Consider the following 25,708-nt stretch of genomic DNA (forward strand, 5'->3'; position numbering starts at 1 on the left):
CAGCATTACCACCTCATGTACGTCCAGTTTAAGGTTGATTTCCACAAACTTGTGGATCTCCTGGTACGTTGGTTTCGGTACACCGGTGAAGTCCACCTTTACGGTGTTCACGCGTAGCACCATTTCGTTTGTTTTGGTTTCGGTTTTTTTTTTTTATCTCAGTGGGATTTAAACACGTCTTATCAGAACGGCTGTCACACTTCGACGAGTACAAAAAGTCAAACAACCCAATTAGAATAGATTTATCTTATAAATTAATTCTCTTTGAAGGCCTTCCAAAAGTTCTGTTGCTCAAGAAGAAGATTATGGTTAAATATTGCTGAAAAACAGGAGCTTGTAGAATAAATGCATCATATATTAAGAACCCTATGTCAATTGCCAAAATGTGGCAATGCCAAAAATTAACTTGCTTTATAAAAGTTCGATTGGAAACACCTTTAAAAGTTAAATTTTATAGCTCTTGGTTTAGGTTTTGTGAACAGAAGTTCTTTTTAACTCTTTGTTTTTACTCCAGAAAGCTTCATCAAAGTGAAGTTCATAGAACAGGCGAAGAACCAGCAACAAGAAACACAAACACCAGTGATTTCATCGTACATTTGAGTTTTATTCTTCAGTTTAAATTAATATCATCGTCGGCATTCATTCCATTCTGTACAAATAAGACAATCCTCACCAGGCTAGCAGAGTAACAACCGTCAGCTTGACGAGGAAAGCCCCGAAGAAGTAACGCCGGAACATTCGACTCGTTCGTCATGATTCGAAGTACACGTTGAGTATTACTGATCGTGAACTCAGGCTGCAACAGGTTTCGATCCGATGGCAGTGTGCAGAGCGAAGGTGCAAAGCAAAGCTTACGATCGAAATGAATCCGATTCGTTATTTTTGTTTTAGAAATCTTTCATAGTGATGTTCGAGGAAATGCGGAACTAGAACATGCGTCCACATTGCGACATTTTCCCCAAAACCCGATCAGCAGTTCACTCAAAACTCTTTCACACAGTCCAGTCGCTCGCACTGCCACCAAACCAAACGTTGCTTTCGGGCCCACGATCACGAACTATATACAGAAGAACGACGACGGGCGTGATGTTACGGGCGATGCTTCCGTTTAGCGGTGGCCATTAGAGAGGAAGAAGAAGAGGTTTTGCTGGGTCGAAAACAAGCTGCTTCCCGTGGAACGGGTGGGCTCTCGATTCGTGGGACCTTGCACGAGCGGGGATAATAGAGCTAGGGAGATGAAATAAATATCCACACTTTTGGCAGTGAAGTCAGGCTAGGGTGGGAGGGAGAGAATCAGGCCCACGGTGAGGCGTCCTCCGGGAGTGGGCAGCTTCGGAGCGTCGAGTGTGACTATCGTTCGGCTTAGTGGTAGTAAGCGAGCGGGGCGGCAGCCTTGCCATGGTACTCAACGGTTCCGTGAGCTGGGGCATAGGCGTGCGAGGCGTACACGGCTGGGGCGGCATGGGTGGCGTACACGGCCGGGGCAGCGTGCGAGACCAGGGTCTTGGAGACGACGGCCGGGGCAGCATGGGTGGCGTAGACGGCCGGGGCAGCATGGGAAGCGTACACAGCTGGGGCCTGGTGCGTGGCGTAGACGGACGGAGCCTGGTAGACGGCCGGGGCCTGGTAGACGGCTGGGGCGGCATGGGCAACGACGGCCGGGGCGGCGTGGGCAACGACGGCCGGGGCGGCATGGGCCACCACGGTCTTGGCGTGGACGGACGGGGCCGACTTGCTGACGACGGCGTTGAATCCGTTCACATCATCGGCGGTGTAGTCGACGGTGCGCACGGAACCGTCCGGCTCGACGAGGGAGTACTGGCCCTTCACGACATCACCGTCGCGGCTCTCGACCTGCGACTTGACATCTCCGGTCAAACTATCGTGAACACCATAGTTGTAGGAGTATTTGGGGTGAGCCTGCAGTAAAAAAACGAAGCCGGAAGCGAGCCAGTTAATGATCGTTCAAAGTGGTGACCTTCGGCAAAGAGTATCGAAGGTTTGTTCCACAGCCCGACAAACGATTTCCGTTGAAATAGTTTAAATTATTCTATGCAGCTACCGAAAAGGTGCAGCTGTGACTAATGTATTCCAATTCATCATCATCTTTGCTAGTGAATTATAGATTAGCTTCTGACAGGGATCGAGATTCGGTAGCTGTTTGCTTTTAGCTTCAATGATCGTATCATTTAATAACGATTTCAAGATACATTTCAACAATATATTAATAAGCGATCGAATGTGATCGCTTTCAAGTCTTATTCGAGAGTAGTGTCTCTCGAAGTTGAGTTTTCACTTCACCTTCGCCAGTGCATCGATGAAACGAGAAAACGCGATCAAGGGCAGGTTACGCACTTGTGAATGCAGCTACAATTGGATGGTTCGCGACATCACCAAACATGGCGGATGATCGCCCCCAAAGAAGCGTAAGCTGCATTTAATGGGCGTTCGGCTTTAAAAGGGTTTGTTTGTTTCGGTCGCCCGGTTAACGAGGTGTGTTACGGTTGTGGGAAAACAGCTGTCTAGCATTTATTGCTTGATGTCGTACGAATAATTATTTGAATGTTAAGATGTAACGGAAGTAATTAAAAAGCCTGTCAAGCATCATAAAACAAGATGCAGATGTATAGGCGAGCTTAAAAGAGACTTCATTACAAAAGATTCAAAGCGATGAACCTCTCAAAAATGAACAAATGAGTGTAGAAATTTCTGATTTTCATAAGGTTACAAATGAAGATTTTAATGCCGTGCAATGCTTTGAGAAACTCTGCGATTATTTCTTTTAAATCTCTTGATCACCTCTTTAAGCAAATTTCACTCGAAACTAGTATCACTGGGCACTCCTTAAAGGACTATTTACTTACGTAGTAGTCTCCCTGGTATTCGGTGGCGAGCGGGACCACACCAGCGGCGGCAACTCCGATAACGGCCAGGCACACAAGCGACTGCAAAAGGAAGAAGCCGGAAGATCGAGAAGCAATTAGAACAAATTCACGCTCACACTTTGCTGGGTGTTCCCGACGAGAACCACCAGTATCCCTCTCACTAAGGATTCAGATTAGCACCGAAACTTCGAAACTCACTTTGATGAAAGCCATTGTAATTGGTTGGTTGGTTGGTTTGTTTTGAGCAAGCTTTGCTTTGCACTAGGACGAGTTCTGAACTGCGAATGATATCTAACTGATTTGTGCTGACCGCTTTTATAGTCAACTCCACCCGTGCGTTTTGCCACTGCCGGTGTCCGTGGGGCTTCAGCGTTGTCGTCGTTGTTGCTCCTCGAGTCTCCTTTTTCCACCCCGCCCAGCACTCGCGCACACACACACACACGCCCGGTACCCACCCCATCAAGGGGTTGGCTCGTTCCCTTTCACTCTCAACGGTTCGCTAGCGCCGTTTCGTTTCGCCTTCTAAATATCGACGTCTCTGAGCTGCCCCAAACGCTCCGTTCTGGCAACCGTAAGCGTACGATCTTAGTGCGCCGAGATCGACCGACCGAGCAGAAGCGAGCGAGAGAGCGACTCATTTTACGAAAACGTCACACAGTTAAGGTGGAAGGAGCAGGCAGCGTCTGTTGTCTAGCGTAGTAGTGTCCAACATGCCAAGATGCTGCTCAGTGTGATCGACGAAAGGGAAGCAATAGTGGTGGAGTAACTTACAGCCTGGGAGGGTAGCGTCCACGGTGTCGATGCGAGATACCGTTGACAGGACGGTGACGTCAGGTCTGGCCGGTGGTCACGGCTGGTGGGAGAGGAGAAGGGAGCGTGCCATTATTTTACCACTCAATCGATCATTACACGACCGATCTCGTACAAACGAGAGCGATACGGAACGGCTGGAGGCTGGACATTTTTACAGCACCCCGGCATTAAACGCAGTGCCGGATGCGTTTTGTGGCGTACGGCTATGTGAACAGCAAGAATGAGCATTTAAATACACACGCAAAAAAAACATCACGCATCAACAAAGCATTCTTGTGAACGAACCATGAAATGAGATGGAAGCCTCACAGGTCCGGTTGGTCCTGGTGTACCATGGAAAGCCCTAAAAACCGATCCATATCCTCATTTGTCTGATGGGAGTTGATTTGATGTTTTTTTGCTGTCCTCCTCCGGTTAATAAACCCCTCCCTTTTCAACAATCCATCACCTCACAACGACTACAGGCAGATTGTTCAGACCTCCGACTTGAAGGTCACGCTGCGGTTTAGATGCGAATAAGAATTTTCATGCCGATATCATAAAGAAAGGAAACGATTGGCTCGTTTTGGTTTTGGGCAAACAAAGAATTCTATCTAGAAGCATGATCTTCTACTGAAGGGCTGCTCGAAAAAAAGGGCCTGGTGGCAAAATCGTGCAGTGCGTCACATCCGGCTGAGAGTCAGTGGGGACGGTGTCGGAGTCGTGGGTTTGATTGAATTTTTTAAATGAAAATTGCGGTTTCGGTTCCGGGAGGTTGATGGATGCGTAAAGCTTCTGTGGCTTCCGGCTTTTTCCATTTTTGGGGCATAATTTGTTGCTGAAGCGATTCGTGTATGAGCTATAAATGTTATGTTTATGGAACGAACTCATTTTTCTTGTCGGTTTTGGCCCTTGCAATTAATGTCAAAAAGGTAAATTTAATGAATGACTCTTGCCTAAGAAAATTATAGAAAATTCAAATATTTTGTGGTTTCACAGTCAACATACGGGGAGTATTATTTGAAATAAATGATAAAGTCTCAACTGTTTTGAACGTTATTGATTACCCTTTGACATTTTTTTTTTATTCATAAAGAACGGCCTGGCCGTATTGCTGATTACCCTTTGACATTAAGCATCAATTTATTCATGTTATACGCCACTTGTTCTTCACTTGCTATTTTTTTTGTGTGATAAATCTAACTTTATTACTTCCACAACAAAATTCAAAACAAACACAACTGACACACCGTTATAATTATAACCTAACTTGTCATTGTGTTGGCAGTTTCTGTTGCCAAACGGCAACGCTTAATGCGATTTTAAACCATCTGACATAAAATTTTACCCCTAGGAGATCAAACACCGGGCACAAAAGACGCACCACCCACGGAACGACTGTGAACACAGGGTGGTGAATGGATTGAAGCAGAGGGATGCCGACCAAGAAACAAAGGCGAAACCACCCCGAAAAAAAACAACATCCAAAAGCATAGTGCGTTCGTTCAGCTTCACTTCCCGAATCTTGGGCGACTCCACTTAGTAGCAGCAGCTGTCAAATGGGCGAATAAAGACGAAGGAATGAATGCTGCTCAAGACAAATGACGCCCAACAGCTCCGTGCACGCCGCCCGAGGGCAGAGAAACATAAAAAGGATCGCGGTTTGTTAAGCATGCAGCACCATCGTGTCGTGTCGAAACTCTCAGCGAAGGAGAAAGGTATTGGGGTGGTGGTGAAGCGAAAGAAGCGAACGTGGAACCTTTGGCGTTTTTCGCGCGCGCCCAGAGTTCAATGTCAATGGCGCAAATTTCTCGGGTGCGGTACAAAAATCCGCGTGATTCGCGCTTTCGCAACGACAAGACTAAATGCTTGCCCTCGGTGTTGCGAACGTTGATCCGTCGATTTGTCCGAAACGGTAACATGCTCCAAACCAATGTCAATGTCGCGCAGCTTCCCTGACCGGGCCGAGGGTCAATAGACGGTGAAGTACCCGTTAATCCATTTCACTTCTTACCGACCGACCGACCGATTGATTCGCTAAGTGGTGCTTCAATTAAGGTCCCGGGATCGCGTCTGCCCGTAACGGTGTAATGGTAAAGGTCCGTGTTGGAGTACTTGAAGGGAACGCAATTGTATTGCGGCTAAAGGGTCTGCAATGGATGCACATGATCCAGTGGTGAACAACTTGGTTTCTTTTGATCTAGATTTTTATTTAGAAGATGTTTTATTTAAAACATTGTTTTATTACAAACTTTAAATTAAATTAACCTATAATAATATAACAGGTACAATCAACCATTTTTCTTATGCTCAATTATCATTTAAAGTAGTCTTTAGAATGGACAAGAACAACTCACTTGGAGGTAACAAGTATCATTCCACTTTTATTCTTTTATTATATTTATATTTCAAGCAATTAATTCTATCGCAAAAAAATTAAAAAAATTTAGCTCCACTGCCCAGCATCATCATACGAGACGGGGTGCTTCATGTTCGGTTCGTAGTCTACCGTTGCTCCACAATTACTGATTTATAATGACAGAATAAGCCCAACATCGTCGATACTCAATCGAAGCTATAAACAAACAAACGCCAGAAGGAAGGCAGACAGAAGAAGAGAAAAATTATGAGCATAAACCTTCGCTGGCGAAAGGATAGCATATCATAGCGCAAATATATTGTAGTGGTACTGTTATCTTTCACATGTCAGCATGGTAGCCAAGCGAACCCACTCTGGGTGGAAGAGACGATTTATGCCGCTCTTCTAACGCTGCCCAGCATTTGTATCTATTTCACATTGATGCAATGAATTCTTGTCTTGTTGCCGTGAAATTAAGCTTCTAGAGTGTATCCGGAGTAGCATCAGGCTCTCTCGAGATGTTTAGTTGAGCCTCCGCTTAATCACATTACCCTGCGTAGGAAGAATTTTGTGCAAAATCGATGTTCCTGTTTCAGCTGACAGGACCAGGTATAATGTTACCTGGAATAAATGTGCAACCAGCATGTAACCATTCCCGGCTCTCTTACCCTTGTTTTTGTTTCTACATCAGTTCTTGAACTTTGCACATAAGCTACCGTGAGCCCCCGCTCGAAGAGACACACACACCGACCAGTCATTAGCCAACCATCGCTAAGCTGCATAACCGTGTACACCCGCCCGGTACACGATGGCCAAGAAGTTAATCCCACTGCAAGGTAGTGCAGCGCAGGCCGGTGAGAATGAGTTGGATGCTATCCAAAAAAAGACACCCCACACACGTAATGAGTCAGCAGTTCTTGTCGGTGCAATCGGTTTAACTGCGCAGAAACGGATCTAACATTTGCTTCTTACTTAGCTGCGGTTAACCGTGGCACCTTCCGGTAAAACGATTTTGAGATGATTGATACACATTTCGGTCTCTGGTCGACACGAATACTATTCTACCATAAAGACGCCAAACGATTTAATCAACCTACGCACAATCGCTTGGTTTCGGGTGAGATATAAACAGATTTAGATCATTTTTACCTCCGATCACACAGTGCTCTGGGAATGGAGCCAAAAAAGGCACCCAAGACGCACCTTTCAAGATAGTGGGAAACGCTCACGTTCACCGGGGGGGTTTGTTTTTTTGGTCAGTTGTCCCAACCCGATCCAGTAATTGAGATTATTCTCATTGTGGATGTTCATTGACCCGGATCCCAGCCGCCCGAGCTGTTACTCCCGAAGGCTAGAGCGATACACATCCTACGATACGGCATGTCACTTGATTCATTTCCATGGTTGGATCTACCTAAGACGCACAATGCTACGCAAAATGACCTTTTTTTCGGCATCCAAATTCCAGAGGGTTTTTCGGTACGGTGAGCTTAAAATATTGTGTCTCGAATGCTGGCGAAATGTCATGAGCTTCTAAAGCTGGTTTTATCTTTCTCCGACCATAAGCTCCGGTTGGGGTGACATTTTGAAGGTTTGGTTTTAAAGAATGCTTAAGAATCTAGACTTATCTTTCGAAGCCGGCAGTCGTTGGTTTCAATTATTGGGAGTTGTGGTATACAAAAGTTAATATTGAGGATTTTTTACAAATCCAAATGAGTAGAATGATCAGTTAAGGCAGAACAATAGCAAGGAAGTAATCTATCAAACTGAGAATTCTTTTAACTTGTGCGGATTTGCCCTTTTATGGCTCAAGCTCGTTAGAGCTACGATGGTTGACTTCGTTATACTTTTTTTAGATAATTCTTTCGTAGAAGACAACATTTTATAATGCGTTCAAAATCTAGAGAAAGAATCGATTTTCAAGTGACTGGACCAGTGTTGTACGAATAAATTCAATATTTGTCTTATGTCTTGACAAGGACACCTAAGAATTAAACAATTCCTACAAAACCTTAAACGAGTATACCACAATAAAATATCGAAAACGAATTTTAATATCTCTATTTTTCACATCAAGATATTAAATAACCTTTTGCCTAGCTCCAAAGATCCGTAAGCAGGTCATAAACAACGGCCGATAAAGTTTAATGCACCTTCCAAATAGGAAAAAGCAACTACTCTCAATCATTCGCACCACCAACCGACGATCGTCAACAACGCGCGCGCGGTCGAGGGCGCGATCGGACTTTGTACGGGGGCCGACTTAAGCCATCTGGTTCGGCCAAACGGGACTTGGTGTGAACTTTTACGCTCCGACCAAACCCGGCATCGAAACAAACTGCGTTCATTAGCATGCGGACCAATGCCGAGCAGTCCGGAGTATCATTATTTTGCAATCGATTTCCGATCGCCCGCGGTGCTAACTGACTCATCGAAAACTGAGCAAACGTTAGCGATAGAAATCTCGCCTCCCGACTAGTGCACTAGTCCTTGATCTTACTGGTCGCTCATTGTACGAGCCGCGGCGATCGGCATCGATCTCCGTTTCCCCGAAGGAATGGACTTCCAATCCAAGCTGGCTCTCGGGGGTGGTTTTGTTCTATTTTAAAGTTGGCTGCCATTTGCGACCAGGCCAATTGCGTAATCGTGTTCTAGTTTCTAGTTCTCTGGGACTGCCCGGAGAATGGTGCCGATAATTAAACTCTAATTGTGCTATTTGTTCTGATGCTGCCAGCACTGGAGCTATCGGCGAGGGCCAGATACCAAATACCGGATCTTGTTAAACGATTTTCATTTGGAAACTGTTTATTTTACGGGTAATAAGCAGGCTTTGGGCGAAGTACTTTATGAAACATTTTTATCTTCAACGGCAATGATTAATGAGGTATAAACAAGCCGTGTCATACGGAACATTACACAAACACGGACACCCTAGCACCGTGCAGCAAAAGTTCAGCGTTTGAGTGTTGTTTGACCGCGAGTTGGCACGTTCGATCCCATGACACCGGTGGAGCGTAGGATTGTCCGGGAACAGCTCGAAAAGGTAACTTGAATTTCTTATTAAAATGTCAATAACCAGCAAGGCGTTCCCTGGATCGTATCCTACGGGCGCTACCAGGAACGATGACGCCCATTGCGCACTGTCGGCGAAGTATTTACGACTCCCCGAATAAGAACGAGATAAAGATTGCGATAGTTTGTTCGACCGTTCGCACAAAACATGCCGTGGCGTTCTACTCGACCAGCTGCTCCAATGGACACCGGTGATCGAACACCCGAATCCTTTTTTGCCCTGCGATTGATTATCATGCTCGCTCGATAATGCCTTTTTTACGAGCTGCTTAAATTACGAGAGGCTGATAATTTCCACCACTACCACCCTAAATTGCCACCCAAACTGCCGGCGGGCTGGCGGGATAATCGTGCCAGAACACATACACCATGGAACGGGTTGGTCACGGATTTGTTTTTTTGCGAATCGAGGATCGCTATTGCATAATGCCAACCGGTGGGTGGAGCACGGAGAAAAAATACCCACCCCAAAAGACCTTGTCGAGGTCGAGGGCTCGTTGGACTGCTGGTGGAGATTGGAAACGGTATTTCCCGGCACTGGTTGTTCCTTCGCTGGGTTGTGGTTGTAGCAAAATTACCTTTAAAGTCCGAGTCCGTGAGCTAAGAACGGACACGAAAGAGCATAGGTGCCAGCTGTTTGACGGTAGTTTGATGTTCGATTAGCTGCATTTTACAGACCATTTGCCGGGTTGACTACTGAACTGGGTAGCGGGCGGATGATTGCCGTGGGTGCCGTTCGTGCGAAACCGTGCTAATGCGCGTCCAGTTCGTGGCAAATCGTTATCTGCATACGCGTTCGATGGTGTGCCAATAAGCGGCAATAAGCGGGAAAATGAACAGCCAATGGTTATTGGTGGCCTTGTCTACCCCTGTCTAACATTAAAGAGTGATTGTTATTTAAGGAAATGTTTGTTTGAAGTTATTGCAAAATTTTTATCTTGATGAATAGTGTTTTAAGGCGCTGGCCTTCATACGGCAGGATCGGGGTTCGAATGCGATATGAACTGTTCCCCCGTAGTGAGGAATGAATATCCAACTACGTGGTATCATGAAGTATAGTAAGCCAGAAGAGGCAGACATGTTCTGATAGGTTCTTCGACCAAGAAGAGAGAGAGAATCCATTTCGGAATCTTAGTAACTAATTCTTAGCATGTTTTTAGTCAGTAGTTGATAAAAAGGAATATACATTATAAATCACTTATCCTTTATACTCCTTACTTTATAAAAATATATTTATGAAAAAAAAGAGAACTTCCTCAAACATTTATTACAGGTCTGTCAAACATCCCCAGCTAAAATGTCATACATAGAACTTATCTGCTACAAACTAGCCAGCTGAGACGGACACCGCCTTTTCTACGCTTGAAATATGATTCTTATAAAAACCACTCATGTCTCGCTGGCCCTTTCTTTCAAACGCTCGGTAAAAGCCGCAACTCACAACCTAAGACACACGAGCTGCTAAATGCATCCGAACAAAGGCGAACCACAGATGACAAATTATCTGTGCAACATTATCTCGTACTAAGCGGGCGGCTGCTTTTAAACCGAATGACAGCCTGGTGACTATGAATGTTCGCTTCTACATCCTCGATTTAAGTACACCGCGACCGGTTGATAATGGGTTGAATGATTCAATTACCTGCACGGTTCACACGGTACAGCTGGTCAGAAGACACCGGTCTTCGATAGCGATCTCCGTCATCCAGCGTACGCCCCACATTAAATCCAGCCGAACCAACCCATTCTAGCATTCAGGCAGGGAATGGCACTTCACACAGCCATTTAGCACTTCTCCATCGCTGAGAACGTGGAGTACACTCAGCACTGCGTCATATATCGACATCTCGTCTGACAGCAAAGCATCTAGGAAGCGCGTTCCATTCGAACAGCTTCATTTAGAGTCATTAGGGAAATGGGTGTCCGTTGGGTAGTCATATTGCCAGCACGAATCGATCAACTCAATCATACCGCGGATCAACAATCCAACGGAAAGCGAGAGTAAGCTCATTAGTTTTAACATCCCCTTTTTTGATCCCACCCAAACAGGGCGGATTGTTTTGAAATAGATTTTTCAACAAATAAAGACAATTATTGTGGCTATAAATCTGACTCCCGAGATTGGTTTCGGGTCAGAAACCACACCAAATCTCCAGTGTACCAAAGGCGAACCAAAGCAACGCTCTATCCACCGGCAGTATTGATTGTACAATTTTTCCACCACTCGGTCGTATATTGAGTAATGTCAAGGACTCGCGGCTCGTGAGACAATTTATTGATCGTTATAAAATAACTACCACCAATAGTGATCGAATGGCGATCGTAGTGTAACAAACGCCCTCTCGCTCTCTCCGTCGGGTGTAAAGCAGTATAACGTTTGTCCCTCGAAACGATGGTCAGGAGAGTTCTCGAGTCGATCGTCGTTTCAGTCGATTTCATCGGAAGATTGGCAGGAAAGGTGCACACGATCATCACACGATCAGCTCCGCTGGTTGTGGCTGCGATATCGTTAAAAATTAATTATCGATGAAATTTAACCCACCCAGAGCAGTGCCAGAGGCGGGCCTTTTGTTCGTTGGGCGTTGAGATGCAGTTCCACCATAAATGTATCGTACATTATGGAAATTCTACGTTTTTCCACACACAAAAAGAAACAATTATAAACCATCGGTCGGACATAATTTAAATTTAATTTTAATGGGGCGTTTTTCTTCTTTTTTATCCTTCTACGCAACTGTGTCTGGAACCAACTAATTCGTAGCCCATAAACGAGGTTGGATTATTCAAATTGGATCAATCTAATGCGCTCTCAATGCAACAACCTACACGTCCGATAAGTCTTCCGGTCGCTTGCCGGCGGTGGTCAGGTTCAACGTATCGTTACCGGGCCGAGGATAACTATCTTGTCAACTGGCGCACCAAATTCCATCAATTCGTCAACATTTTACGAGCATGTAAAGCACGCTTGCACGCGGGGCGCCTCCTGTTACGACCGTGGCCGGACGCGGATCGGGCGGAAAATATGTGGCAGCGCAACCGTGCGCATGCGTAAAGGGTATGTGATGCTATGATTTGATGGATCGATCTCGTTTGCTAGCGGGACATGTGTTTTCGTCGCTTGGTTTAAAGTTGGTGAAGGTTTAAGATTTATCATCCCGAGCTACTTTAGTTCCGGTGAGATTGAAGGCATTCAATTCGGTTAGAAGGTAATGTATAACATCAACAAGACAAAAATGATTCTCTTTTCGGAAATCGACTAGAATATTGTAGAAACATTATCAAAATCAACCTAATTCTAAACAATTATTCTCCATTCACAACAATCTTCCTTCTTCCTTAGTTCACATGATTTAACAAGGTGTTCACACAGTTGCAAATTATTCATACAATACCTCTGCATGCTATCATTATCATTTTAATAAATATTTAATATATTGTCAAAGCATTAACTTTAAGCTAGATCAAGATAAACTGGCACACGATTATTTTGCTATTCAAATAGCTTTGTCTTTGCCGCACGCTTCCAAATCTAATTTTAAAAACCCGCCGCTTCACCGATCAGAAAGTACGGAATTCCGAGGTTCGTGTGCTGCGCCGGCATTGCTGTCTTTTCGAGCGCGAGACCTTGGACGGCCTTGACGCCCGTGTACCGTGCTGCTTCACCACTCGCTTCACCTTTGACGTCGCAACGGCAACGGTTGACCGGTTCGGACGTAATTTTTCAAAACCGTTTGCCACTGTCGAGTCTGCTGCCTGCTGACGAGTGTCGGGCACGGCTCATGTAAAACCAAATTCAAACGTTCAGCGCCACCCGTTCATTACGCCCTCCTGGAACTCGTTATTTGTGTGTATTTTTTTTGTGACGGGCTAAAAGTGCTCTCGTATGCGAACGTTTCCCGTGGCCTGTGTCGGGTATTCGAGATAAAAGGGCGAAAGGGCTACCGTTCAAGTGGAACCAATTTTTTTTTAACTCTGTTTCCACACAATTTTCGTCGATGATGATAGGTGATACGGGGGTTGGAATGTTTTTGTTTTTCTTGTTTTTTTTTTCCTTTAATCGGGTCCAAATTTATCTCCCACAAGTTGGCAGGCAATGGCAGGACCAAGTAAAGCAGAGCACGGTTCGTAACAAACCGCACCGGCCATAGGGCCCTAAGCGCGGGCTGATGTGTACTGTCTTGTCTTGCTGTTACGTGTATATTAGGATAAGGTCAGTAGGTGAGCCCAGCTGCACAGCAAAGCTGACACCGGCCGAGATTTCTCACTCCGATTGCCGAATTGAAGACTTTCAGGTTGGGCCGATCACTCGGGCAGCTACCATGAACTGCAACCTAATCGTTGCGCCAGTATCAAATAAACGGAAAACGGTAACTGAATCGCAACGCATTGACACCGCATCGAATGCAATTATGAGAAGGGCTCGATCGAATGCAGAGCCAGGAGCTAGTTGGGCAGGATTGGAGGGCTTTCGGAAGGTTCGTTTCACCATAAGGGCCGTAAGGTACAATAGCTGGTTGGTCCTTGATCGTAAGTGTCAAGTCAGCGTTGAACAAATTGTGATACAAAAACCCCGACACGCCACACCAATCGTCAAAGGTATGTTGAGCAATTTTTGGGTTTAGGATGCATTGAGAGCTGGGGTTTTGTTGAGGAGGTAGCCTGCAAGAGTTGTAGTTTTGTTACTTAGAAATAGATAAAAAGCTTCAAATAACAGTAGGTGCCATGATGTTTAATCGATCTTTTCCTATGATAAGAGAGCATTCAAAATAATGATTAGTAGACTGAGAGTTTTGACAATAGCATTGATTGGCTTGCTATTGAGTCGAAGGAGAGGAGTCATTATAATCTTTATTATACATTCCAATGGGTTATAATTTACCCATTTTATTATGCTGGTAAAGCAAAACATAATGGTTCTAATAGTCTATTGCTTCACATTGCATGCTTCACATGCTTATGTGATTTAGCAAACTTATCTAGAATTTCTCAAACTCGTGCCATTTACGCCGCACGAAGGGCCATTAAATACTGTCCAATTATTCCAAACTTTACTGTCAATTAATTCTTTTCTCCATCACCACCACTGCTGAAACTCCCACTCCGCGTATAATAATTTCTTGATTATCCTTCCATTCAGCCCCATCAAAAGCGCCCTACCAATCGCTCCCTTGAGCAAATGAAGCTCAATGCTACAAACGCTTGTAAATGAACTACATTCAACTGGACTGGCCTCGTGAGCGGTGGTAATTTCCTTCTCCAAGAACTCCCCCATCCCTCCGTTAGTACCCCAGGCCACCGTCAAGGACGTCGTCACCCAAGCTACAACTGTAACACCCCACAAGAGTTCGCATCGGTTCACAAGCAGGAGCCCAACCACCCGGGGTTCGAAAAAAAAGACATCCACCTCATCCAATCACACGATCTAATCACACTATGCTCGTGGACAATTTACATACCTTTTGGCATACGATTCTACCGACGCAGAATGGCTACCGCACTAGCTAAACTACAGTGAGGAGAAACGAATACGGAAAAAACGCCCCACGTTAATACATTTTCTCATGCTCATGCGGTAAAGAGTGGCTTAGCACGTGAAACGGTATAATTACATTAACCACACCACAAGGCACCATTGGGTGGATTGAGTGTGGTGGACAACATCGGTGGTGGTGGCGGCTGTCGACACGTCACCAGAAGCAATTACGGCTACCAGAAGCGGAATAAGGAACCGTGAGCGTAGACACCTCGCCAAGAACTCGCTCGAGCTGGGAGTAGCCGGCTTGTCGGGACGAGAACTGCAATTATCCAGCGCTTTAAACCGCAATCGATCAGCGTACCGGCGGTTGATCGAATCCACTCGTTCGTCGATGACTCAGGAACGCGAGCGAACTGGTAAGCGTGTCCCACCGGGAAGTTCGTGAGCGGACATTTTCGCACGAATCTCCGTGATCTTGTTCGGCCGGCGGTGACCTTCTCGCTCGGTATTACTGCACAGTACTGTGCCGGGAATTGGGTTACGGTTGCCGACCGGGTCCGTTTGCCGATCCGGTTTCACTTTCGTTCGGTTAGGGATTCCTTTCAGCTTCCCGGTACCGGTCCAACCCGATGGGAAGCAATCATCAGACCTAAAGCGGGTTTGCGCGTGCTGGGGAGTCCTGTCCTGGAGTGGGTGGGTCGGTCGGTGGCAGTGAAATCGACTATGAATAATTGATTTGCTTCTTTTGCTTTACGTCGAATGCGTCCAGGTGGGGAATACAAACGAATACTTATGTCATAGAACCACCCCACTTGCTCGTTGGTCATTCCCCACCAGCGGTGATTGAAAGATATTCTAATGCAGGTTGAGACCCGATCCTAACATTAACATTTGCAATCCGAGCGAGTAGGTCAAGTTCCCATTGCTGCTCTCTTCCTTGTGCTACAATAGTGCAGACACTCACTCGATTAGTTTTATTTGCTTTTAATTAATTTGTCTCCTCTTTATTGCTTTGAACGCAAGAGCAGGTTGATGGTCATCGGCGAAGATTAAAATTCACCATAACTACACCGCCCGTAATGTAACGACCGAACTAAAACATAAGCCAATCTATCGGGCATCCAGCGTGACAATAAACAAAGAACCCCAAATTTTACGATCAATTAAGAACAAACGGAACTCAACAATGGGTCTCCCTGTCACCTGTTGCTGCTGCTGCTCGTACAGGCATTAATGGACAGAGACGTTCGTGAACCGACTAGATTTCGGCAATTAGTTAGCACCACCGAGCTTTGAATACCGAGCCGATCGGTAGCCCGGGATGGTCGGGGTACGACGGTATGGCGTAAAAATTAATTAAAAATGCTTCTTCCGTCCACCTCACCGCTCGAAGAAGCTTGGAGCGTTTGGGGTTATTTCGCAATTCCCTTTCGCAACGGAGATTCGTTCAGCCTTGTTTGGGCCGACCTTTACCAACGGTACACCCTGTGCAGAAAGTTTGGCAGGAATGTTTCGCACGGCTCCAAGCTGCTAGCAGGGATTAGCTCAACTTCCGTCTCGTGTCAAACCATGCGCTCGGTACGATCAATCCTGCTGCCACCAATAGGATGTTATGCCTCCGAATAGGTTCGTCGCTTGATTTTGCATTTAAATCATTCGCTTAAGTCGAACATCAATCAACGCGCTCAGCAGCATTCTGGCCAGCGGGTGATGGTCCCTTCCCGGGTGGAGGGACGCCAAACCGAAACGCCACTAAAGCAAACAACAAATTCCTCCAATCCATAATTTGGCATAAAATCATCATTTTCGAAAACGAAATCCGCGTCCCTAGCCACGCTCTGCTGGTGGCAGTTCGCTTCCACCACTAAATCCGCTAATGGATTGAATTGCTTTGTTCGTTCAATTCAATCTGCTCGCTCAAAAAAAAAAAACGAGTGCCGTACCAGAGCTAGGGCCTGTTGTCGTGTTCCAACACGGGCGTCGGAAGTGACGAAGCGAACGTGCTACGGACATGCGGACGGAACCGGGGACACAACTTTGTTACCACATCGGACCGCTGAATGTGAGCGCGACCTTGAGTGTGAGGTGTGTCGTCCAATTTAATGGCGCCCACGAGGTAATGTGGCACTTACTGCTATTATTACGGGCGGGCTCCGGTTTGTCAGCATCCGTTTGCTATTGCGATCGTCGGGAATAAGAAAACTTATTCTCGTTACCGTAACTGTATCAGATCAAGTGGCGGAAGTGGCGGAAGTGAGAAGAGGTGGCGGGTTGGAGTCATGGCGTGATCTGATCATTCACGATCGCTATTATGTTTTTATGCAGGGGGAAGTGTTTGAACAAGAGCGAACATCTAGATGTGGTTAGAAGTTCATGATCATGAGCAGCGCTTTGTTGGTCTTTCTTAGCTTTATCCAACATTATCATTTTTAGCTTTTCAGTTTTATTAGTTTTTACATGCCATTGCTAAGCCTTTGTCCTACGTATATAGGGCATTATTGAAAACCGTGATGTTATACCAGGACAAATAACGAGGAATTAAAAATATTGATTTTTTTATCTCCCAGCAAGGCACCTCCGGCTGATCGACCTGTGGAGTCAGTCATGGGAATCGTGTCGAACATGATCAAAGTTATAGCGCCAAAGAATAAACAGGAGAGACCTAGGATCTGACTCAAAGCTGACGATCACCCAATCCCATATCAGGAATCTGAGAGCAGAAACCAGAGATCCTGGTTCCATAAGTAGTGATCATATCAATCATCCACTACGCAAGATCAAATCAGATTTCCTGAATTGCCAAATAAATGATCCGAGGAGGTATGGAAAATAAAGCTAAGATCGTGAAAATGGAAAAGGGCATGGTTCCAGAAATATCAATCAGCAATCCAATGTCAGGGATAGGTAATTTGAAAGTTGAGATCCCGAGATCCTTGGTCAGGTTGAAACGAGCCAAGCATTTGGATCCTGGAATATAAAATAAAGGATTAGGATGCCAATGGATACCAAGGATCGGAGATTTAAAATCAGGGATCTTAAGTGAAGCATTGGAGATCCAAGAGCAGATGTCTTAAGATCTCAAATCCCAATTTATCTAATAAAAAGCCTAGCTTATTAGAAATCTTAAGAAAAAAATATATTATTACACATAACTTATCCTTTATCCCTGAGTTGTTTTTGGCAGCACATGTCCATAGAGAAACGGAGCAAGTAGCGAAAATTTAGAGCAGCACGGCTTTAGTCCTGAAAATAATTCCGCAGAAGGATATCAAGCTTCTTGTATCTACGACATTTATGACACTTGCACCACCTTAAATAAAAGCAAATCCCTCATTTTGACCTTCCAACTGATGACCTTCAGTAAGCCGCTTTTATTACCGCGTTTAAATAAAAGTCAGTCAAATAATTTATTATGCAATGTAGAGTAAATCCACCTCGGCTCCAGTTTACCTTCACACCAAACCATCCTAGACAACCCGATTATTCAGGGCACCGGTATCTTTCATCGCACCCGAAGTTGCGTGTTGAACTTTCACGCCTCATTTCAAGTGACAGCGAAATAGATTATTATCCGTCTCACAAACAGAAATCGCCCCCGCAAACAAACGCGACAACTAAAATACGATAATCTGCGACGGTGCGTTGCGACTGCTGCTGACCCGTGCTGACGACGTGTCGCCTCACGGTGACGCATACCTGCTGCACTACTACTCTCATTTCCTTGATCTGCTTTACCGCGTCAATGGCAGTGCGCGTCGCATTCCACTCCGGGCAGACCAGTACCAGGCGAACCGCCGGCATACCGCCGAAGGACGGCCACAACATATGGCCACGTGGCACTGAAGCCGGTCTGCATCGCACGAGGAAAGCATTCCGGCGACCGTTCCGTGACGTGTACGAGAACGGAATGTTCTGCGCTTAGCATGAGCTCAAGGGTTGCTCAGCAAGTGCGAGCATGAGACCGGCGTAACGACACAAAAGTTATTAATTAAGCAAAAAGGCCACCAATGGTAAGGGGCAAATTAGCTAAACTAACAACACGATGTACAGTCGGACGCGTATTTGGTGCAGGATCAAGGCATTCCACCACGATATCGACGACATTTAATTGACACACAGGCGAATTGTGGTGACGAATTAACGAAAGAAATCCGGTGCGCGTGATTGATGGGAGGCTGCTCTAGGATCGATGGGAGATCGTTTGATAATTATTCGAATTGACATGTGTAGTGGTCGCTGAAGTGGTTGCTCTCAAATTACCCCAAGAACTGGAAACAAATAGTTGATAATTTTAAAATAACTAATGAATGGATAATCAAACTCTGGCAGACTGTGTTTAGTCTTCATTCTAGCCGGTTAAACCGCACGTTAACCTCAATGATATGAATGGAATGCACGCGGCAGGCAAGGCGTAAAATATGTTTCCTGAAACATATTTCTCCAGCATGCACACGCTCCATAAAGTTTCGGTTTTTGTGGGCCCGATATCGGTTTCCTCCGAGAAAAAGATCTTAACCGCCGCGAATACACCGCAGCAAGCAGTCGTAGCACGATCGGTGGCAGCTACTCTGTTCAATGCGTTGTTCAATCTGTGTCACTCGCGTGTCGGCCAGAGGGTCATCGGGACGGTGACCACTCGAAATGTCGGAATTGTATGCTAATAGGCGAGTGGTACGGATTTGAATGAACAAATTGCCATTGCTGCACCGGTTAATGCCTCCAAAACCGCCGAGCCACTTACCCGACGCCGAGCTATTCAATGCGTCGATCACGAAAATGAGGTCCTTGACAGCTCTTGAGCCTCGCCGTTAAAATCGGCGCCAATGCGGAACGTCCCGGTGTAGGAGGAAAAGTGTACATGCGATGGAAAAAAGGGATGGAAGAGGGTTTGGGAAAGATCAACCACACACAGTTCGAGATGCGAGGTCAGCCGTAAATAATTTTATCGTGAAGGTTCGTCGCTAACGCGGTTTTCCCTGCACACATTCCTGAGCAAAATTGCAAAAGTCCTTTGTTTTGTTGGGTGGATTGAAATTAGATGTAAACAGAAGTACCATTGGGGATGAAACGGGTTGGGTATGTCAATGAAACGGTACCAGCGGTTGACACAGTGGAACAGGCGTAGCGGTTCCCTGGTTATGGTCGTAAAAAACACTCTCGCTAAACGGATGTACGAGCCTACGAGAGCAACAGCAGCAGCTGTAACACATCACGCCGAGACGGCCTTCAACGACCTTGCACGTGGTAGAAACTATGAAACTGCAAGCGGTTATGCAATTTTACTCAGGCGTCAATCGGTCCACCAAAAGTGTGTGGATCCGATGAGATTTTCGAGCAGATAGGTTAATTATAGTGATGGAATTGAGAAAGAGATAAATGTTCTTTGCAACGTTAGTTGCGAATCGTTTTAAATCAATTTAATACATTACTTTTTTGATAAGATCTTTGGGTAGGTTTTAGAGAAATTCAATAATTGACTTAGAAATTACTTAACTCAAATTTAACATGAGATAATCAACCGACTAAAAATCATCACCCAAAAACAAAAATTGAACTCTTGTTTTACTATCGTTACACCCATAAAAGCTATCAATTTAGCACTACGAAAATGTTTTCCAAAATTATGTTTTAACTGAATTCAACGTTTTATTCAATTTAATTGTATTTTTGAAATTTAAAAATCACTCCAAACAACACAAAAAAAATACATCTGGAAACCATATGACACTTTTTTTTCTGTTCGTCACTGTGCATTTGTGCATGCTATACAAATAGCCTACATTTAGGCGCATATAATACATTTCTTCCAACGAGCGGAAACAAGCATTTGTTGTTTTCATGGCGTTTCAGTTCGGAGCTTCAAATTCAAATGATTTATGCACAAAATAAAAGGCTTAAGTAGTTTTTGTTGTTGTTAAAATCATAGGATGATCCATCCTAATTCTGAATGCGTGAATAAGTGATTTAAAATAAATCAGCCTAAAATCGAGGATCATTTTTCGAAAGCGAGTTAAACATATTTCATGTGCATACATTGAAAAAATGATTTAATCACGCCAAAATGTAAATGGTCTTATTGTTAATAGTGTAGCGATTACATAGGTTGTAGATCGTTTCCGAAATTCACGTTACATTACTCTTTCTCCAACATACTTTTTCAATCAACATTTAATAAAAAAAATTCAGTATTCCAATACATTTTTTCCAGCAGAAAATAATACTGCTACTGTGCGTGTATAAAAACATACATTGTAATAAATAAAAAAGTAATAATTTTTATGTAAACCATTGTTCTTATTCTTCTTCTTCTTCTTCGATGGCACTACAACTTCTCGGCCTGCCATTTCTGGCTTTCTGTGACTTGATTTTACCCGTAGCAAAGTAGTCAGCCCTGCGTACGGGGAGGCGGTCTAGATGGGATTTGAACCCCGGTCCTGTCTAAACACCGGACCGCCGCATTGAACATTCTTTTTTTATAATCATTTATGAAGAATTTATTTACGTTGTCAAACTAACCTGTCAACTTGGCCATATAGTTAACAAAATTCCGCATTTTTCTTTCAGAAAATTTATTTCCAAGAGTTGATTTAACAAACGACACAAAATAACAAAATAAGAAACGACACAAAATAATAATTAAAGAAATAAAATGAACTAATTTAACTTCACAACAATAAGCGGATAATCTATAAGGTTGTAAGCATTTGTTTATGTAAATAAACTGGTTTATTTGATAATAATGCTACTAAATTTGCTTAAAAATTTAACACTTTTTTCAATTCAAAATAATCGAACTTAAACAGGCATCACTTCTAACTGAAGCGTTTGATGAGTATTAAACAAAGATCTGCACAGTCCAAACCTGATAAGCAACAATTTCTAAAGTATCCCACACATTTTTCTTATAGAATATGAATGAACTTCCCATTCGCAAAGACTTTTCTTTCCTCCATACTACTTTTCCCAGCCCCAAACACAATGCCGATACAGTTTTTAACTTCCTCTTTATTCGCTTTGATAACAGATAACAAAACAAACGTAATAATTACATAAATACAAGTCAACATGAGTCTCACGAGATGGAAAAAACGGGGCGGGGTGCAGTGTGTGAAAGAAAATAAAGCGCAACGGTACATCCATGGAACGCGTACGCGAATGCAAAAACTCAGCTGCTGACTATCGCGTGCCATTTCCCGTCCAGCTGGCTGTCCACCGGCCACATGTGTTGATCCGTCGTAACAAGGGCCGTTTTCCCGCTGTTCCACGATCGGGCCGCGTACGTGACCAGAGTTTTTGTGGCGATGGTTTGCGTAATCCAGGAAACGTACCGAAACTACCCCAGGAAGACCGAACCGAACCGGTTCTGGAGCGTCCGCGACAAGTCACACAGGTTACGTCAGCCACTTCGTCTGGCACGTGGCTCGCAGGGCTCACAGCTCGCACAGTTTTCCGCACCATCGATTAGAGGTTGAATTTTCATCTCAATTTACTACCCTTCTACTTCTTATGTTGGCTGGCCGTGGCTGTGGTGAGATGCTGGCAAGGTTACAAACTCCGCCTGCAGCATCGCTCACTTCCGTGGCAAAAATTTGTTAATATCACAGTTAATACGATGGTGTGTGTGTGCTTTTTCTCTTGAAGCTATGCAAAACTGGCTACTGTGCGGGAACTGAGTTTTCCCTGCGAGCAGTGATACTTTTTTCACAACCGAAGATGTTCTGGTCAACCCCGCCACCGGGTTTTGGCAACCAAAAGAGTTGGTTCCTCGATCGTTTGCAGTAGAGGTACAGTGGGAGCGAGACGGAAGTGAGAAGGCGTGAGAAGACTACTACTGGGCTACACATTGGTCCTAGGCACTAAGAAGCCCCTGCTAGGGGCCCGTAGGGAGGGCAGTTGGCGTTCACTTCCCCTTCATGGGAAGACCCTTTCTAGTAGTGACCACCCTGATGGTGGCTGACCGGGGCCGTCTTGTGCACAACGGCGTTGAATCCCGAATGCTTGTCGGCGGTGTAGTCGACGGTGCGCACGGAACCGTCCGGTTCGACCAGCGAGTACTGACCCTTCACGACATCACCGTCGCGCGTTTCGTGCTGCGACTTGACGTCTCCGGTGTGGAAGTCGTTCACTCCGTACTTGAAGGCATACTTTGGTGGGGCCTGAGGGTGAGACGAAACGCAGGAAAGAGGGTTAGTGAAAGCGGTCCGCACCGAGTCTTGCCATCCCGGCCCACTTACGTAGTAGTCGACGTGCTCATCCTCATGGTACTCGTGGTGTCCGTGGCCGTCACCGAGCGAGATGCGTGCCACCTGTCCGTACTGATGGCCACCCTCGAGCTGATGCTCCGCACCGTAGTAATCTCCGTAGCCACCGGGGAAGGCCGCAGCGAAGGCAAGCAGCGATGCAAATACTACAAACTGTGCGAATGAGAAAGTGAATAGAAATGCATCAGACCGATGTTGCGGAAAATTCGTTCGTTCGTTATCGCATCTCCGCCCGTCCGTGGTGGGTCGATCAGTTACGCAATCACGGACGGCATCAGGTGTGCTGATAGTGGGGTCAGCCCGATAGACACCGACGATGGGTAATCGATGGGTAATCATGCCTTATTTAGTGCCCCGCTCGAGGAAAACCAGCGCTAAACGGTCGAGGATCGTAAACGATCGCCCATCGAGCGGACTCTTCTATCTCTCTTCCGGACAATCAACCCCCGGCGCACACACCCGTCACGGGTCACCGACCGATGCGACCCCCATGAAAAGCAGCGGACATTCCACCTTGGCTAGGGAGAAAGGCGTTTTGCAGAACGTGTCACTCTCGCGCACGTCAGTAGTACATTGCACCGGGCGTGTCGCGTGTATTATGCATTATGCAGGGCTGAAGTTGCTTTTCCCGCCCAGTGCAAAACCAGTAATTATGAAACGCATCGAAGACGAAGCCAACGGCCGGAACTGGTTCCAATTGACGCCTCGTTAGCGCGAGTGGGAAACGGAAACAAAACCGGTGGGAGCAACGGGTGCGCAATCCAACACCCGTTTGGTGACATCTTGGTGGATGGGTTTGCTTTTACTTGTTTTTACCCGTCCACCAGCCACCTAACGAGCGGATTCAGCAAGACGACAGTAATTATGTGTGACGATTGATCCTAATTGAAGGAGTGTGACTGGTAATTGTAGGATCGCATAATATTAACGAGTAAAAGTTAGCTCCTGATCGCGATCGTCAGGGTGCAATTAACGGAAGGCAGTTGACGAGTAATTGGTTTGTTTTTCCGACTCATCTGACTGGTTTGAGGAACTGGGAATTCCGATGCACATTTTCTTTTAATTTTGTCTTGAATAAATCAAACTGACTTGTCACATCTAGTGTCCCTTCAAAAATAGGTGACTTCCAATTGCAAATAATTGATGATTTGCTTGAATTTCGCAGCACAAAATAGTGTTAATCAACATAAGAGCTCTACAACCTCGAGAGGTTTTGGCCATTTCTGGCTCCCTTGGCCAGATTAAGACGGACTTAAGATTCCCATTGCTGGATAGCCAGTCCTGTGTACGAAGTGACAGTTCAGGACCGGGTTTCGATACCAATCCTTTTGTATTAACTACTCACGCCAATACTAACTATTCAACTGAGCCGACCCAATTCATTTCCCCTAGGGAACAAAACTTCCCACCGAAATCAAACAACAAGCTAACCAATTTAACGTGTAATTCGTTAAACTGTAATAAACCTTCTTGCAGTATTCCTTGGTGATAATAATCTCGAAAGATCTCAGCCTGCCAATGCTTTCATCCTGTGACTTAATTTAACCCCTTGGCTGGATAGTGAATTCTTCGTACGAAGTAGAGGTCTATATGGGATTTATTGCTCGAGCCTATTGTCCCGGCCACCGGATCGCCCCAGCCCTCTAACCGAATTTTTCATTCCTGTGAGTCCTGACAAGTGTCTTCATATTTATGGCAATGCGTGATTTTGAAATGACCAACAACCTTAGTACTACCATGAGACGTATGGTTGTTGTACCTCAAACCACAAGTTGTTAAAAAAACGGAAACTCTTGTTGTAAGACCTGAAAATGATACATAATTCCAATAAATGGTTCGATAAAGCATTTCCTCAAATAGTAGATCAATTTTAAGGAAAACCTTGCATGAACGAATGAAGACACTGCAAGCACAAATCGCTAGTAATCAAACGAAAACTGATTGCAAGTTTAGCAACCAAGGTCCTATTTCTTGGCCAATTAAACAATTTTAATTGTTTTTGCGTGTCGTGTTTCAAGCACTTTTCTCTCGTTACTACTGCAAGAATAACAATGCTGCAACATTTTCGAACTAGTGCATTAGAAGTAAAACAACAATGTTCACACTTGCTGCGTAAAACTCATTGCAATACTTAAAACCATCAACATCTATTCGATCACTGATGGGCTCCAGTTTATCCCAATCGACACTCCAACCGGCTTAACCGTGTGTGACAAAACTTCCAGATTTTTCGATCCTTTCTCAATTCTTTTCCTTAGAATCGATTCCACCACGAGCTAAACACTTAGCGGATCACTTTACAGCACAACTTCACCCACTGCCCACGATCCTTTCACTCAATCCATCCACTTCTACAAACACTCACAAACAGAACGTTCTGCCTTACCTTGAAGGCCATTTTGCTGGGGAAAATTGTACGATTTGCACTAAACCGACGAATAGCTTTAATGCTTTGAGAAGCGCTTTTGCTTTTGCTGGTGGTAACGTTCAACTGTACCGCACTGCACAACGGACGCTGGCTGACTGATGTTTGAACCATAAAATTTCACCCCCTTTATATAGGGCGAAGAACCGGCGCCCGACACACTGCAACCGGTACCGCGTTACGGTAAAGAAAGCGAAAACTGTTCGGCTCCGAGTTTTCCAACCACCCTGCCCCTTCTTCCACACGCAAACGGCACGCGATCTCACGCGCCACGGGTGGACGGATCTCCTCCACCGGGGAGCAACCACGGGAGTGTTTTTCGTCGTCGCCTTCTTCTCCGTTTCTTAGTGTCATCGTAACAACGTTGCTGTGGGATGTAAGGAGGGGGGGGGGAGGGCGGTTGCGATGGGAAGGAAATGGTGCGGTTCGATGTTGGAT

At 45.2% G+C, this 25,708-nt stretch overlaps 1 protein-coding gene across 1 annotated transcript; it reads right to left on the reverse strand.

The window, feature by feature from the left end:
- Positions 1 to 583: 583 nt before the first annotated feature.
- LOC118514619 lies at positions 584 to 25,379 on the reverse strand. The gene is made up of 7 exons (XM_036061616.1): positions 25,232 to 25,379; positions 22,819 to 22,998; positions 22,524 to 22,740; positions 18,281 to 18,423; positions 3,084 to 3,146; positions 2,865 to 2,945; positions 584 to 1,920 (listed from the first exon to the last, which is right to left on the reverse strand). The coding sequence occupies exons 1-7, from the start codon at positions 25,241 to 25,243 to the stop codon at positions 1,363 to 1,365; spliced, it is 1,254 nt and encodes a 417-aa protein (XP_035917509.1). The 5' UTR covers positions 25,244 to 25,379; the 3' UTR covers positions 584 to 1,362.
- Between the last annotated feature and the right edge of the window lie 329 nt (positions 25,380 to 25,708).

This window comes from Anopheles stephensi, chromosome 3 (genome assembly GCF_013141755.1).
Source record: "Anopheles stephensi strain Indian chromosome 3, UCI_ANSTEP_V1.0, whole genome shotgun sequence".
Taxonomy (NCBI): domain Eukaryota; kingdom Metazoa; phylum Arthropoda; class Insecta; order Diptera; family Culicidae; genus Anopheles; species Anopheles stephensi.

Excerpts from the sequence above, each read along its gene's own strand:
- LOC118514619 (XM_036061616.1), bottom strand. Across the intron at positions 22,741-22,818 it reads ATGAGCACGTCGACTACTAC|GCCCCACCAAAGTATGCCTT; the intron begins GTAAGTGGGCCG and ends TCTCACCCTCAG. Across the intron at positions 18,424-22,523 it reads GGTCAGCCACCATCAGGGTG|TGCCACGTGGCCATATGTTG; the intron begins GTCACTACTAGA and ends GACCGGCTTCAG.